The sequence below is a fragment of the Nicotiana sylvestris genome, chromosome 4, assembly GCF_000393655.2.
Source record: "Nicotiana sylvestris chromosome 4, ASM39365v2, whole genome shotgun sequence".
Taxonomy (NCBI): Eukaryota; Viridiplantae; Streptophyta; class Magnoliopsida; order Solanales; family Solanaceae; genus Nicotiana; species Nicotiana sylvestris.
In genome coordinates, this window is record NC_091060.1 from 18,906,311 (window position 1) to 18,922,598 (window position 16,288).

The 16,288-nt window shown below is 36.6% G+C and overlaps 2 protein-coding genes across 2 annotated transcripts; both read left to right on the forward strand.

Moving 5' to 3' along the window:
• The first annotated feature begins 1,651 nt into the window (after positions 1–1,651).
• Positions 1,652–3,148, forward strand: LOC138889298 (uncharacterized). The gene is made up of 3 exons (XM_070172590.1): positions 1,652–2,395; positions 2,487–2,700; positions 3,090–3,148. Exons 1-3 carry the CDS (start codon positions 1,652–1,654, stop codon positions 3,146–3,148), a joined length of 1,017 nt encoding a protein of 338 aa, XP_070028691.1.
• A 6,960-nt stretch (positions 3,149–10,108) lies between these two features.
• On the forward strand, positions 10,109–15,714 carry LOC104236216 (BTB/POZ domain-containing protein At3g19850-like). Its single transcript, XM_009790097.2, has 3 exons — positions 10,109–10,266; positions 10,528–11,643; positions 15,078–15,714. The coding sequence occupies exons 1-3, from the start codon at positions 10,198–10,200 to the stop codon at positions 15,528–15,530; spliced, it is 1,638 nt and encodes a 545-aa protein (XP_009788399.1). The 5' UTR covers positions 10,109–10,197; the 3' UTR covers positions 15,531–15,714.
• Positions 15,715–16,288: the final 574 nt, after the last annotated feature.

The following is a 16,288-nucleotide window of genomic DNA, read 5'->3' on the forward strand; positions in this document are numbered from 1 at the left end:
GCGGTTATACTCGTAGGGCTAGAATCCAAGATATTTAATTAAGGGTGAACGAATCATATTCATCCACCACTTCATAATCTCAGTATTATCAAACCTCATGTCACAAACCCACTATGATCAATCCATAATATTTCTAATATTGTTAATGCAAGTTGTAGGTTCACAAGGAAATACAAATGAGTTTGGTTACTTAATTAATGAAATTAAGTAATTGCTATATTTGTTTATTTGATTCAAATAATAAGGTGTGTCCTGTGACATTATTTTGTGATTTTCTTAAGGGGGTCCTAGCTCACATGTCCAAGAATTTCCATGCCACATAAATACAAAAGGGAAGGCAACCAAAGACGACCAAAAAGACAATAAAATTCTCAATTATAATTATTTGAAAGCTATAGCCTTTCTTTTGACTTCCAGAGTTTGTCCCCTACATTAGACAAATTCTCCACCAATTCTTCATATATTCTTTGTGCCAAATGCTTTTTTTAGTTTCTTTCTTTTTTCCTAACGTTATGGATAATATCTTTCCTTCTTAATTAGAGGTTTTGGACGTAAACCTGTAAATGACAATAATTTTGATAGGACACTTTTCTTTATAATAAGCCTTATCGCCTAAGTTGTAAAAAATAAGCGGTTTTACACACAACTTGTTCATTGTGTAGGTCCCACTTGTACATCATATTTGGCCGAAGAAATTACGACACGAATCTGAATTAGTCATAACACCAAAGCAGATTACCGAATATCAGATAAGTAACAAAAAAATATTTTCTTCCCCATCCCCCACCCAAATGAGAGAAAAAGCTCGGTGTATGGACACCAAAATATTTTATTTTCGCCACGAATCAGACGTTAATTCCTCAAAGTTTTTAATTATATTGACATATTTAGAATTTATAGAAAAGGTAATCGAACAATTTTTTTTATAATTACATTTGAGAAAGATGTTTGAGAAATATAGTTTAAAAATAGAGGGAGTATAAAGAGCTTTTATCATTGATCATTCAGTTCAATATCTTCCCATTCCCCTTGAAAAATCTATATCGTTGGAATTGTGGACCTAAAAGAATCTTAGCTGTTATAAATAAAACTCTTGGCTTGTCAACAACATAGCATTTTCATGCACGTAAAATAAGTACAAATTGTCACATCTTTTGTTTCTGGCCAAACACAGTACATGTCTTCATGGATTCCAAAGTTAACATCAAAATTATAACTCGTCTTAATTATTAAATTCGTAATTAAATATTTAAACCTATTTAATAAAAAAAATTAATATAAATACAGAGTCTGAGACTTTAAGCAAACATTATTGAGTTTAACCGAACTCATACCTAAACGTTCCCTGTTGACCTTGTATTATCTAACAGTGATGAGTTTCAAGAATTATTTTAACTTTACAATTTGAACAGAAAATTAAAAGAAACGAAAAATTAGAGCAAAGATTGTGCTTACATATTTCAATGTGGAGGGGATTTATATTGACATAAAAAGAACCAAATAGGTAACGGCCTACTATTTTGGAATTATAAACTGCCAGTAGAATTTTGAATTATAGTTTTTTACTTTACCCAACTACAATAGACAAAATAAGGGAAAGTTTGAAAAGCTAACATCTTTTAACTTTTTTTTGCATGTTTCAAAATTGTTAATGAATCAAATTGACCATGGAGAAGCAAGGAAGATGACCATGGACCAATCCTGGGCAAACGTGGTTGCAGGGAACAAATTGGCTATGAAAGGGATGAATTTACAGTACATAGCTCCAACAGTTCAAAATGGGGAAAAAATCGCAAAGCTAGAAATTGAAGATGTTGAACTAGAAACTGAGAAATCGAGTTCTGCTATTGTTCTATATGTGATTGGGGAAACACCTACAATTGGAGCTATGGATCGATTTCTGACCTCAGTGGGTAAGTTTTCAGTGAAACCACAAATCTTCTACCATAATGAAGGATATTTTGTAATAAGGTTCACTAATTTAGAGGGGAGGGATCAGGTGTTGTACTCTGGGCCACATACGATTAATAACAAGCCTATGATAATGAAGGTTTGGTCTGATGATTTTAATGTACATGATGAGGTCCTGAAAACCATTCCCCTATGGGTGAGGTTTCCAAACTTACCCATAAATTGCTGGGGCATGAAAGCTTTAAGTAAGATAGGCAGCACATTGGGAAATCCAATATATGCAGATGAATGTACTACTGGTTCAGTTAGGATTTCTTATGCACGTATGCTGATAGAAATGGACATCACAAAGCCTCTACCTAGATATGTGAAGCTACAGGATCATAAGGGGAGGTTAATCCAGCAGGAAGTCACCTATGATTGGGAGCCAAAATACTGCACAAAATGTCTGAAAATTGGACATGATTGTGCAGAGATTAAAACAGTACAACTCCAAAGAGTGGTGCAGCAGAGGAAGATCATAAAAAAATAAGCAAGTATGGCTCAGAACTGACAGACAACATGATAATGTGAAGAAGGCTGAAGTACAGCAGGAAGCAGCAGTGATTAATCAACAGAGTGAACCAGATCCAATAAACAATGATGCTCAGAGAAAGGAAGAGGGGTGGATAACTGTCCTAGGAAAATTAGCAGCAAGGGCAGCTAAAGCTAAACAAGCTGAGGATCAGGAGATATTAGGAAGCAATGGATTCCAAAGCCTAGCAATAAATCAAGCATATGATGAGCCAGGTACAAGTACAATGCAAGAGAGGAGTTCAGAGGTGCAGGGGCTGTATCACCACCCATACTTTATACCTGTATGAGTGTGATAACTTGGAATGTGAGGGGACTGAATAAGACTTATAAGCAAAAGGAGATAAAATTTTTTATAAAAGGGAATAATAAAGCAATAATAACATTAGTAGAGCATAGAGTAAAAAATCAAAAAGATAATGCAGTGATAAAGAATCTAGCACCTAGTTGGGAATGGATTTCCAACTCAAGTATAAACCATAAAAGCAGAATCTGGCTCATGTGGGATCCTAGGATATACACTTTTGAGCCAGTGGAAATAGAGGGGCAACTAATACATGGTCAAGTCAGAGTTATTGCAAAAGCTGTTATGTTTGGTTTTTCAGCAATATATGGATTACATACTGTTAAAGACAGGGTGAAGCTATGGGACAAGATGAGGTAAATCCACAACATACAACAAGGACCTTGGCTAGCTATGGGAGACTATAATGTTGTTGTACATCCACAAGATAGACTATGTGGTACAGAGGTCCAAGATATGGAAACAAAAGATTTTAAGGAGTACATGAGGGATACAGGAATGAATGAGCTACAGTATGTGGGGAGGAACTACACCTGGACTAATAATCATACCTATAGCAGAATTGACAGGGGACTTGTAAATACTACTTGGATGATGACAATGCCAAATGTGAAAGTTCAGGTGCTGGAACCAATGGTATCTTATCACTCACCACTGAAGCTAGAAATCTGTTAGGCACAAGGAAAGAAGAATAGGCCTTTCAAGTTCTTTAACTGTATTGCTGACCACCCTCAGTTCATGCAACACATTGAAGAAGCTTGGAAGGATAGGAGCACAAATGGTAGAATGCAGACAGTATGGAACAATCTTAAAGGGGTAAAAGAAGCTATCAAGAGCCTAAATACTCAGCATTACAAAGGGGTCGATGGAAAGATCAAAGAGATAAGGAGGGAGCTGCAGGGAATACAAGAGGAAATGAGCTCAAAGCTGCAGAATAAGGAGCTAATTGACAAAGAAAAAGAACTGAAGGGTGAATTAGAAAAATGGGGAAAGATAGAATAAAGCATATACAGGCAAAAGTCAAGAGTGCAATGGGTGAAGTTGGGAGATTCTAATTCAACCTACTTCTATGCACAAATGAAGAACATGAATCACTTGAATGGAATCCAAAGCTTAACAAATGAGGTGGGAACTCAACTCATGATGAAGGAAGATATAGAAGCAGAGATACTAGGATACTATAAAAAATTGCTTGGATCAAGAGCTGACAGCATACCATCCATCAATCCAAATACCATGAAGCAGGGAACAACATTAAATAGAGACCAACAGGTTCAGCTAATAAAGTCAGTCTCCAAGGAGGAAGTATGGGAAGCCATGAAGGGTATTAGTGACCTTAAAGCACATGGTTATGATGGGTTTAATGCCTTATTTTTCAAGAAGACTTGACAGATTGTAGGTGAGGATATAACAATGGCAGTGTTGGAATTCTTTGAAACAGCACATATGCATAAACCTATCAACTGCACAACAATAACTTTAGTGCCTAAAGTCAGAGACCCTATGAGTATTAAAGAATATAGGCCTATCTCATGTTGCACAGTTCTATACAAAGTGATCTCCAAGGTTATAACCAGGAAATTGCAGGAAGTTATGGAGGACTTAGTAGACAACACACAATCAGCTTTTGTGCCTGGAAGAGTGATAGTTGATAACATAATTCTAAGCCATGAATTAGTGAAAGTCTATGGAAGAAGAAGAGTATCACCCAGATGTATGATGAAACTAGATATGCAGAAAGCTTATGACTCAATTGAATGGCCATTCATGGAGCAAGTTCTAAATGCATTGGCTTTTCCTGACAAATTTGTGAAATGGGTTATGACATGCATGGAGACTGTGACTTATACTGTGATGATAAATGGAAACCTGACAAAACCATTTGAGGCCAAGAAGGGGTTAAGGCAAGGAGACCCTATGTCTTCATTTTTGTTTGTGCTGACAATGGAGTACTTATCAAGAAGCCTCAAAACACTAAACCAGATACCAGATTTCAACTACCATCCTAAGTGTGTAAAGATGAAAATCTTGCAGCTTGGATTTGCTGATGACCTTTTATTGTTTTGCAGGGGTGATATAGGCTTAATAAAGCTCTTGTTCTAATGCTTCATGGAGTTCTCAAATGCTTCTGGCCTGATGATCAATAAACACAAGAGTTCCATCTTTTTTGGTGGAGTATCACAAGCTGATCAGGAGGAAATCCTAGAGTTTCTAGGAATTCAAAAGGGTAAGCTGCCAGTAAGGTACCTAGGTGCCCCACTAAGTTCAAAAAGAGTATCCATAGCCCAGTGCCAACATCTAATCGACAAGATAATGGGAAGAATAGAGTCATGGACTACAAAATTTCTATATTATGCTGGCAGAGTCCAATTGATAAAAAGTGTGTTGTTCTCTATACAGACATACTAGGCACAAGTTTTTGTGTTGCCTAAAAAGATTACAAAGTTAATTGAAGCAATGTGTAGAAGTTTTTTGTGGACCGGCGAAGGAAGTATATCGAAGAAGGCTCTACTGGCATGGGAGAAAGTCTGCTTGCCTAAATCTGTAGGAGGCTTCAACATTATGAATATAGCTGTGTGGAACAAGGCTGCCATCTGTAAGCAATTCTGGAATTTGTGCAAGGAGAAAAAGAAACTGTGGATCCAGTGGATACATAGCTACTATATCAAAGGAAGACACATATGGGATGTTCAACTAAAACAAGCATCGTGGATAGTGAATAAGATCTTAAAATCAAAGGAGATATTCATGAATGCAGGACTCAGCTATGAAGACATCATGAATATGCAAAGTTGCTCAATCAAAAACATATATCACAAGTTGCGTGGAAGATTTGAAAAAGTTAGTTGGAGAAGGATAGTCTGCCATAATACAGGATGCCCACGATGGACATTTATTCTAACTGTGGCAGCTCATGGGAAGCTATACACAAAGGATAGATTGCAGAAGTGAGGATTGCAGGTGGATCAGAAGTGTGTATTGTGCAACCAAGCCAATGAAACTATACAACACTTGTTTTTTGAATGCACATATGCGAAAGCATTGTGGAGCGCGCTGTTAACATGGCAAGGAATTAGAAGACCTGTAGCTGGTTGGGATGAGGAACTATGATGGGCTGAAAAGAAGACTAAAAGAAATACAGCTGCTGCAGAGTTGTATAAAATGGCAGTAGCAGCAACAGTATACCATGTATGGAAAGAAAGGAATACTAGAATTTTTCAAGCAAAGGTGACAGGTTGGGAAGCAATGAGTAAGAAGATCATTCAAGAGATACATTGTCGAAGTACAAAACATACAGCGGGGATACTACATAGACTAGATTGGTACCCAGTGTAATAGTTAGATATAAGTGTATATAACTGCATATGGGGAGGGGGTGAAGTATTGGAAAGAAGGTTATCTTGTAAGGTTTTTTTGACTTACTTGTAAATATTTTCCCTGGTAATACAAAGTTTAATTACCAAAAAAAAAAAAAATGAATCAAACATAGTTATACTAACTAAAAAACATAGACTAAATTCAATCCTAAATTACCATATCTAATCTTGGAAATATTGCTAGGATTAAATAATGTATTTTTCTTGATGTGTGTTATAGGGTACAACAACAACAACTACCCAGTAGAATCCTACTAGTGGGGTCTGGGGAGGGTAGAACGTACGCAGACCTTGCCCCTACCCCAAAGGGATAGAGAGGCTATTTCCGGGAGACCCTCGGCTCAGAGACAATATATCCGTAACTACAACAGAAACCAGAAAAATAGTATCAGCATCGTAAAATACAACATATAAATGAAAAGGCCAAAATGTGAAAGATGACAACAACAACAACAACAACAACGACAACAACAAAAAAAAAGAAAAATTGTGAAACACAACAAAAACCGCTAGCAGTCCTAGGCAAAACACTATCAGACTAGCTGGCGCAGCGAGGAGAAACGCTTGACTACCCCCTAACCTACAACCCTAATGCTCGACCTCCATACATTCCTATCAAAGGCCATGTCCTCGGAAATTTGAAGCTGCGTCATGTCCTGCCTGATCACCTCGCCCCAGTACTTCTTAGGTCGCCCTATACTTCTTCTTGTAATTGCCAGAGCCAAACGATCACACCTCCTAACCAGAGTATCTAGGCTCCTCCTTCTCACGTGCCCGAACCACCTAAGTCTCGCTTCCCGCATCTTGTCATCTACGGGAACCACGCCCACCCTCTCCCGAATATCCTCATTCCTAATCTTATCCATCCGAGTGTGCCCGCAAATCCATCTCAACATCCTCATTTATGCTACTTTCATCTTCTGGATATGTGAAATCTTGACTGGCCAACACTCAGCCCCATACAACATGGCCAGTCTAACCACCGCTCTGTAGAACTTACCTTTGAGTTTCGGTGGTACCTTCTTGTCACACAGGACTCCAGATGCTAACCTCCATTTCATTCACCCCACCCCGATACAGTGTGTGACATCCCCGCCTCCCTGGATAATAGACCCTAGGTACTTGAAACTCTCTCTCTTAGGGATGACTTGTGAGTCAAGCCTCACTTCCACATCCGCTTCCCCCGGCACGTCGCTGAACTTACACTCCAAATATTCTGTCTTGGTCCCACTCAACTTGAAATCTTTAGACTCCAAGGCTTGCTTCCATTCCTCCAGTCTCTCGTTAACGTCACCTCGCGTCTCATCAATCAGAACTATATTACCAGCGAACAACATACACCAAGGCACCTCCCCTTGAATATGGTGTGTCAGTGCGTCTATCGCCAGGGCAAATAAGAATGGGTTGAGCGCAGATTCTTGGTCTAACCCCATAACCACCGGAAAAGGCTCTGAGTCACCTCCCACTGTCCTAACCGAGTTTTAGCTCCATCATACATATCTTTTATCGCCCTAATATAAGCTACCCGTACACTTTTCACCTATAGGCATCTCCAAAGAACGTCCCTAGGGACCTTGTCATACACGTTCTCTAGGTCAATAAACACATTGTGCAAATCCCTCTTCTCTTTTCTTCTATGCGTTTTAGCGTAAGAGACTCAAATTCTTTTCCCTTTGTGCCACTTTTGACATTTCAGTGATCCCGAAATTAAGCCTCAATTTCAAATAGAGGTGTTTAACGGCGGGCTGGGATGGGCTGAACAAAAAAAAACCAACCCGTTCGTTAACGGATCGGGTTGGTTAGCGGGATGGGATAGCGGGCTGATAGCAGGTTGGGAATTTGTGGGTTTTTGTGGGCCCGTCCGGGTTCGGGCTTAACGGGCTCGGGCAGGCTGTGCTAATATTTTTTTTAACTAAATTTTGTTAGCAACGGTACACAAATTAACAAATTAAAAAAAAATAAAGATTTTAACCTGTTAACGGGCTGAACCGGGCTGCAGCCCGTTAACGGGTTAGCGGGATTAGCGGGTTCCGGTGCACCGATATCCAAAATGTGTTCGTCTAAAACTCGCTCCCCGTCCAACTCGTCCTAACCCGCCCTATATGCTACAGTGCCAGGCTGAACCGGACCGAATCGGGATAAAAACGAGCCAGCCCGGCCCGATTAACTGGTTTAATTTCAAGCAAGCGAATATCGGTTAAATGAAGCTTTACTCATAATATCATTGTAGTTAAGCTCATCTCACCGATATTATTAAAAAGAAAAACATACCAGAAATTTTCTATATTTCAACTAGCGTAGCTTGTATATAATTAAATTTCTGACCGGATTAAAAGGCTATTAAAAACACAATAGACGTACAAACGTCTATTCCCAACTAATTGACATAAATTATAACAACAAAATAATAGCAAAATTTACACGGATTAGCTATAGTGCTCTTCTCAATTTGGATTCCATCAATCATAGCTGAGTTGATGTATTATATATAAGAAAGTGTGTATTCACACACGCAGACAGAGAGACAAAAATACCCTGTTTATTTAATTATTATGCATTAAAAAATCCCTATACATATAAAAAAAACAGACAAAAAGAAAGAAAAAAAAAACAAATTTGTAGGGACAGTAGAATCAATTTATTCATGTATTTGCTGCCATAAAGTATAGAAAACTGAACTCGTGATGTTGCTAAGAATCATAACGCGTAGCCTTTAGGAAGGTTGGGTGTATTAGAGGTGGATTGTATCAATAGAGGTGGATCCAAAATTTAGAATTGGCCGAGAATAAATAACAACAACAATCGTATAATCCAAAAGTGGGGAAAATGACGGGGGTATCAATATCGAATAAAAATTTGAGTAGATTCTGGAGTGGGAGTCGAACCTAGGCAGCGCGCTAAAAGTCAAGTTTGCCTCCCCAAATAGATTAATGCAACTACCTAAGCTTTGAGTCTTAGAGTTTCAATCAAAATATATACATGATATTTCAAATATATATATTTTTTCAAAATTATCGGAGACCGGTGACCAACCTACCCTGAGGGGTAGGTCCGCCTCTGATTGTATGTGAATATATGGTTAAACTATACACAATAGCCGTCAAAAAAAATTACACTATCAAATCACCTAAAAACAAAATAATCTTAAACATATAAGAAGTAATGACATGCTTACTGATATGTGCAATATAGCAAAAACAATTTTTTCGGGGAGAAATTCAAAAATAGCCAGATTTACAAGTGGTCATTCAAAAATAGCCGCAGTTTCAAAGGTAATCGAAATTTAGCCACTTTTCATGTAAAGATAAATCTGAACGAAAAACTGTTCAAAATCCGGAAAAATACTCCAGCATAATATACTGGAGTTCCAGTATAATATACTGGTCCAGGATAATATACTGAAGTTTGGAGCACCGGTACTCCAGTCTCCAGTATATTATACTGGGGCCAGCAAAATATACCGGTCCAACATAATATGCTGGAAGTTCATACACAGGTACACTGAACTTCAGTATATTATGCTGGACCGGTCTCTGTTGCAGCAAAATAGTGGCTATTTTTCATTGACTTGATAAACGCTGGCTATTTTTGAATGACCAGTCCGAAAACTGACTAGAGCGTGCTATTTTAACTTTTTTTTCGCATATATAAACTTTTGAATCGTATTGAGATTTTTTATTTTATTCTTTTAAAAAAGAAGCTTTTAGTGTAGTAGCAAAGGTGAATTTCAAATACTACATGTGGCATTCTTGCATTTTTATGAATTTCCTTGTTAGAATTTCTAGCTTGGCTACTGGAACAAGTTACCTGTTACAACAAATTAAGATATTTCGATAGTGTAAAAATTCTGTATGCTGTAATTTAAATTCGTATATATAGAGGGGGGGTGGGGTTGGGGTTGGGGTTGGAGTATATAAATTCTATCACATGTAACCAATAGTTTGTGAGAGGCTATTTGTATCTGTCAATTATTAAATTCAAAGCACTGTATATTTTTCACTTGTCTTGGTTTCATTCAGTGCAAAGTTAGCCATGCCATTACAAGGTCTCTGTGATCTGCAAATCCATGTAAATGGTCAACACACATTCTTTCTACACCAGGTAAAAACAACCAATCTTTTTACTCTCCATTTTTCATTCTCAACCAATTAAGTTTGTAGCGAAGTCAAGAAATTTAATAAGGCGTTCAAATTTTTAACACCTTGTACCGGTAGGCTATGCAAAAATGTTCAAAGTCTATTTTTTTCAGCGTAATACCAGTATACTGTTTTAGAGAAAGATGTTCAGTTGGTCATCCTTGATCACACATAGCTCCGCCCCTGAATTAACTAATTTACTAAACAATTTTTTTTTTTCCTGCAGAAAGTCATTTCAAGATTCTCAGGAAAGTTGAAGAAAATAATCAAACAAGAAAAGAAGAAAACACAGATAAAGAATTCAGGAATAGAGATTCTTGATTTTCCAGGTGGAGCAGAAGGCTTTGAATTAATTTCAAGATTCTGTTACAACAATGGCAACATTAAAATCACTGCCTCAAATGTGTGCTTACTCCACTGCTGTGCAAATTTTCTTGAAATGACAGAAAAGTTATCAACTTTCAATCTGTTGAATCAAACAGAAAACTTTTTTGAAGGGTTATTTTACTGGTCATGGCATGATATTATAACATCACTTAAGAGCTGTGAATATTTCTTGAATTATGCAGATTCTTGTGGTTTAATTCAGAAACTTATGACTTCACTTCTAGCCAAGATTGCTCAGAATTCAGATATTAATAATCTTTTTGGTTTATCAACTTCATCAGCTTCCTCTTCTTCATCTTCTGACCAAATGAAGCCAAGTTCAATATCAACAAACAAAGTTTGGTGGTTTGAGGAAATGACCATTTTGTCCCCAAAAATAATAGAGCATTTTTTGAGGACTTTAGGAGCTTTTGGAAGTGAAAATAACAGTTTACTTCTCACAAGATTTCTGCTTTATTACTTAAAAACAGCAGCCCAATATTGCAAAAGTCACGATATGATTTCAAGAATTGAGTACAGTTGCTTAGCTGATACAGCAGTTAAAGGTGTGATTTTGATGGGGAAAACAGCATTTTCTTGTAGAAATCTTTTTTGGGTATTAAGAATTGTTTGTGTATTTGGGATTAGTAAAGAATGTAGGGGTAATTTGGAGAAATTGATAGGTGGGAATCTTGATCAAGCAACACTAGATGATATTCTTGTTTGTGGACATAATGGAGGTGTTTATGATGTGAATCTTGTGTTGAGATTGATTAGAGTTTTTGTTCATATTAATGACAAAGTTTGTGTACAAAAGTTGAAAAAAGTTGGAAGATTGATAGATAAGTATTTGAGAGAAATTGCTCCAGACCAAAGTCTTAAAATATCAAAGTTTCTTGGCATAGCTGAGAGTTTACCAGATTATGCAAGGGATTGTTTTGATGGGGTCTATAGAGCCATTGACATCTATCTTGAGGTAATTATTTCTCGTTCCGTCTCAATTTATGTGATATACTTTCTTTATTAGTGCTCTCTTGGTATCAAATTATTTGTCGTGTTTCGTTTTTACACATCCATTAAGAAACATTAGTTAGAAGGGATTTTAGACTATTTTACCCTTGTTCATGTCTAAAGATATGATCTCTCTTTATTGAATATTTATTCTATTTATGTGCTATCTCCTTTTTCAAGACAATTATTATTAAGGGTAAAATTAAAAAAATACTCCTTCCGTCTCAAATTATGTGTCTTGTTTCTTTTTTACAAGCCTCTTAAGAAAATATTAAATAGGAGAGGTTTTTGATCGTTTTACCCTTATTTATGTCTTGAACTTCTAAAATGACAAATAATTTGATATAATTATTTTTAGAAACTACGACATATGATTTGAGATGGAGGGAATATAATTTATTTTATCTTGAACTTCTAAAATGACAAATAATTTGAGACAACTATTTTTAGAAATTACGACAGATAATTTGAGACAGAGGGAGTACGTTAAAAAACTTTCCTTTCCTAATTTAGAAACAATTTATCTTTAGAATTTCTACTTTACCACACAAATATCTATTGTTTGTTTTAGACGACAAGTTTCAAAAGTCTTCCTTTCTTTCTTAAACTCGAGTCCAAATCAAACATCGCCACATAAAGTGGGATGGAGGGAGGTCACGGGTTCGTGCCGTGAAAACAACCTTTTGCAGAAATGTAAGGTAAAATTACATACAATAGACCCTTATAGTCCGGTTCTTCCGCATTCCCCGTACATAGCGAGAACTTAGTGCACCGAACTGCCTTGTTTTTCTTTTTTCCCCTTCTTATCCATGAAATAATAACTGCTACTGATTCACTGGTCAATAGTAGTTTAAGATAAAAAGTTTTTAAGGTTTGGACAAAAAGCTAAAAGATATAGGATAAGACAAGAACATGTCTTCCCAATAAGGCAATACTTTTCACTTTTGCATTTTTTGTTATGGTGAATGGTGTGTCTTTGTGGAAATTTTTTGAATCTTTTTGGGAAAACCCCACAAATGTGCAGAAAATTTCACTTACTAGTTGCTCCACTTGTAATAAATGCAAGATATTGTTTTTTCCATTTTTTTCAACAGATAAATATGTTCTAGTAAAATTTTAGCTTTAGCTAGATGAGTAGTACATTTTACTATGGTGATATACTGATATGCATAACATGCTGTGGGGCCTTCTAATCATACTTGTGGATTTATCTGTTATTGCCTTACTGTGAACTGCAGATTTAATATAGTTGTCATGATATGAACACAATGCAAAATATTCTTCTCTTTTCTTTTTTTTTTCTTTGTTGGAAGGTACAAGGCTTTTAGCATATGACAAAAATAGCTCATAATTCATTGAGAGATCGTTTGGTTGGGAAATAAGTTATCTCAGGATTAATTATTTCGGGACTAGTTATCCCGAAATTATTATCCCACTCTAAGGGCTCGTTTGGTACAAGGGATAAGGGATTATTAATCCCGGAATTAAATTTGAGATAAGTTTATCCCAAGTTTGGTTGGGATAAAATCGTGGTATAACTAATCGCGGGATTAATTATCCCGGGATTGTAGTATTTTTTATCTGCATGGAAGGGTGGGATAGCTAATCCCATAATATATCATGGGATAACTTATTTCCCACTCAAACGACCCCTAAGGAATAAAAATAACTCTACCACTCCGGAATAACTAATTCTGTAATTAGTTATACCGCGATTTTATTCCAACCAAACATGAGATAAACTCATTTCAATTTTAGTCCCAGAAATAATTATCCTTTTATCCCTTATACCAAACCAGCTCTGGGCCATCTATGTAAGATTGTAAGCATTCATGAGAAGACTTAAATGTAAAGCATTTGAATTTAACATTGCATTTGAATTTTGGACTTAAAAGGAAAAGTAGTAGGGTCATTATAAAAGTTTGTCATGGGAACTTGTGAACTCATTAATTCATGAGTACTTTTATGTAAACCAATCAGTGATTTGCATGGGACCCTTAAAATAGTTGCTGCTCTAACAGCAGCATCTTTCTTGGACAGTCTTGAGTTAAGTCATTGTAATATTTGTACTAGAAACTGTTTTAGGTAGTTATAATTGATTTTCCTTTGTCATTGTGTTCTTTCTATTTCTTATTGCCTTTGTCCTTTTATGTGCTGAATCCTTTCTATAAATAACTCTTTCATTCTAAAGAAATTTCCTCCACCTAACATGATTGAGGTGCCATTTGTTAATTATGTAGTCCTTCCAATTCATTTTGTATTGTGGTGTTTTAATTGAGTATAAAGTTTTAAAAAAGAAAGACTTCTGACACATACACTATTAGAACTTGTGATCTTAAACACTAAAGATAAAATGCGAAATTTAAACTTTAAGGATTTTCAAAGAAGAGTGTCATTCTTTCTTTAAAGTAAGGGTGTCTAACGGGTGAGCCGGGCTGGGTAGGGAAAATTTTGAACCATACGAGTTTGGAACCGGGCCGGTTACGTGTTAGGGGTTACCAGGCTTAACGGATCTGGGTTCATCCGGGTAAAAAATGAACCGTAAGGGTTACGGGTCCAAGGGGCCGGGTCGGGTTAGTTTGTTTTTTATATATATATATATATTTTGTGTTTTGTATAACTATTATAATCATATTTATATAAAGTAAAAATATAAAGAATATAATAAAGATGTAAAAAAAAATTACACTTGTAAATTGCAAGTGCTACATTTATTTCAAAATTCAAACTTATAAATTGAAAGGTTACATTTAATAACAAGTAAATTAACGAAAAAGAGTAAATTCAAAGGTTTTGCATTGCCTTAGACTCTAAAACCTTAAAAAAAAAATGAAATCTAGCCTTTAAACCGGGCGGGGCCGGTTAACCGGTTCTACAGGGATTTTGGTTGACCGGGTTCGACCGATCCGGTTAACCGTTATGATTTAAGTAAACGGACCAACCCCCTACCCCTTTAACCCGGCCCCCTTGTACCGGTCGGGGCCGGTTCCGGTTTTAACCGGTCTGGGTAGGTCCGGAAACGGACTGACCCGGCCCGTTAGACACCCATACTTTAAAGAGACCAAAAAGGAAAGAAAAAAAAAAGAGAGCAATCCGGTGCACAAGACATCCCGCATTCACATAGGATCCGGGAAAGGGCCGCACCCCAAGGGGTGTGATGTAGACAGCCTACCCTAATGCAAGTATTAGTGCCTGCTTCCACGGCTCGAACCCATGACCTATAGGTCACACAGAGAAAACTTTACCGTTGCTCCAAGACTCCCCTCTTAAAAAGGAAAGAGCGTCATATAAAATAAAACAAAAAGAATAGTGTTTCTGCAATCATTCTTCTTTTCATTTTGCCTTGTATATTATGTTTCTTGCATCTAAGATGGTACATATGGTGTAAATTGATTGCAGTCTCATCCAACCCTTTCATTAGAGGAAAGATCAAGACTGTGCAGATGTCTCAACTATGAGAAACTAAGCCTTGAAGCATGCAAAGACTTAGCAAAAAATCCAAGAATATCACCAAGAATTGCTGTCCAAGCACTTGCTTCTCAGAATTCTTCAAGTATCCCAACAACAAACAACAACTTTGTTAAGGAAACAAAAGTCAGTAATAGCCAAATGGTTTTGTACAAGAAAAACAAGAGTGACAGTTCTAGTTCAAGTGATCAACATAGCTTGCCAGAACAGGAGCATGAATATATGAGGCTAAACTTGCAAAAAATGCAGTGGAGAGTAGTGGAGTTGGAAAAAATATGCAAAGATATGAAAGGCCAAATGTCTAAAATGGTGAAGACGGGGGCAATTATTCCTCCTGCTCATACTAGAGCTTTGCCTAGGCTTTGTAGAAGTCAGGACTTCTGAAAAACACTAAGCAAAGATATTGATAATTCACAAGTGGAATTCATCCATTCCTAGTTTTCTATTGTAAAAGAATGAAGTACTAATTTCTTCCTAGATTTTTTGCCTGTAAAGTTGTCCTTGCCAATGTAAAGGTACTCACTTTGAAGAAGTGTTTCATGGCTTAAATTCTTTCTCCTCAGAGTTATTTTCGCCCTGTTTCCACTAAAAAAAGCTTGATAAATGACAATGAAGCATATGCAAGGCCGACAGACTACTCGACAACATTCAGAAAATTGCATCTATTTGGGGAATTGATCAAGATTTTGCGAGATAATTCGTTAACAAACTCATTAATGTAGACTAATCTTTCGAACACTTGCTTTGCTATGTAGCAAATGCTACAATATTGGAAATTAATGAGGTCCCCTCCAAAACGGTAAACAACTGAAATCTGGATTAAATTTTGCAGAAACCTCAATTGAATTTGGTCTCTTTCGGAAAGGAATGAATCCATTTCCTACCAAATTAACATTAAAAACTTGGATCATTGCTACCACTAAATCTGGCTTTGCAATTTATTCAGAAGAAAAAAAAAAGCAACATATTGCCATGTAGGCTGCTCAGAGCAACAGATTTTTGAGAGAAAGCTGTAGCAAGTAACAAGCGATTTAATTTAAAATGTCAACTAAATTCTGAATCTAAGAAGGGTCAGATATTTACCTGCAAGTGATCAATGATGAATACAACAGCAACAATAGGGTACAGGAAAGGAAGCTAAC

Bases quoted from the DNA above. Each gene is read 5' to 3' on its own strand.
- LOC138889298 (XM_070172590.1), top strand. From the start codon at position 1,652: ATGAATCAAATTGACCATGGAGAAGCAAGGAAGATGACCATGGACCAA. The intron at 2,396-2,486 runs GTACAACTCCAA...GATAATGTGAAG, and splicing joins ATTGTGCAGAGATTAAAACA to AAGGCTGAAGTACAGCAGGA. The intron at 2,701-3,089 runs GTACAAGTACAA...TTGGTTTTTCAG, and splicing joins TCAAGCATATGATGAGCCAG to CAATATATGGATTACATACT.
- LOC104236216 (XM_009790097.2), top strand. From the start codon at position 10,198: ATGCCATTACAAGGTCTCTGTGATCTGCAAATCCATGTAAATGGTCAA. The intron at 10,267-10,527 runs GTAAAAACAACC...TTTTTCCTGCAG, and splicing joins ACACATTCTTTCTACACCAG to AAAGTCATTTCAAGATTCTC. The intron at 11,644-15,077 runs GTAATTATTTCT...AATTGATTGCAG, and splicing joins CCATTGACATCTATCTTGAG to TCTCATCCAACCCTTTCATT.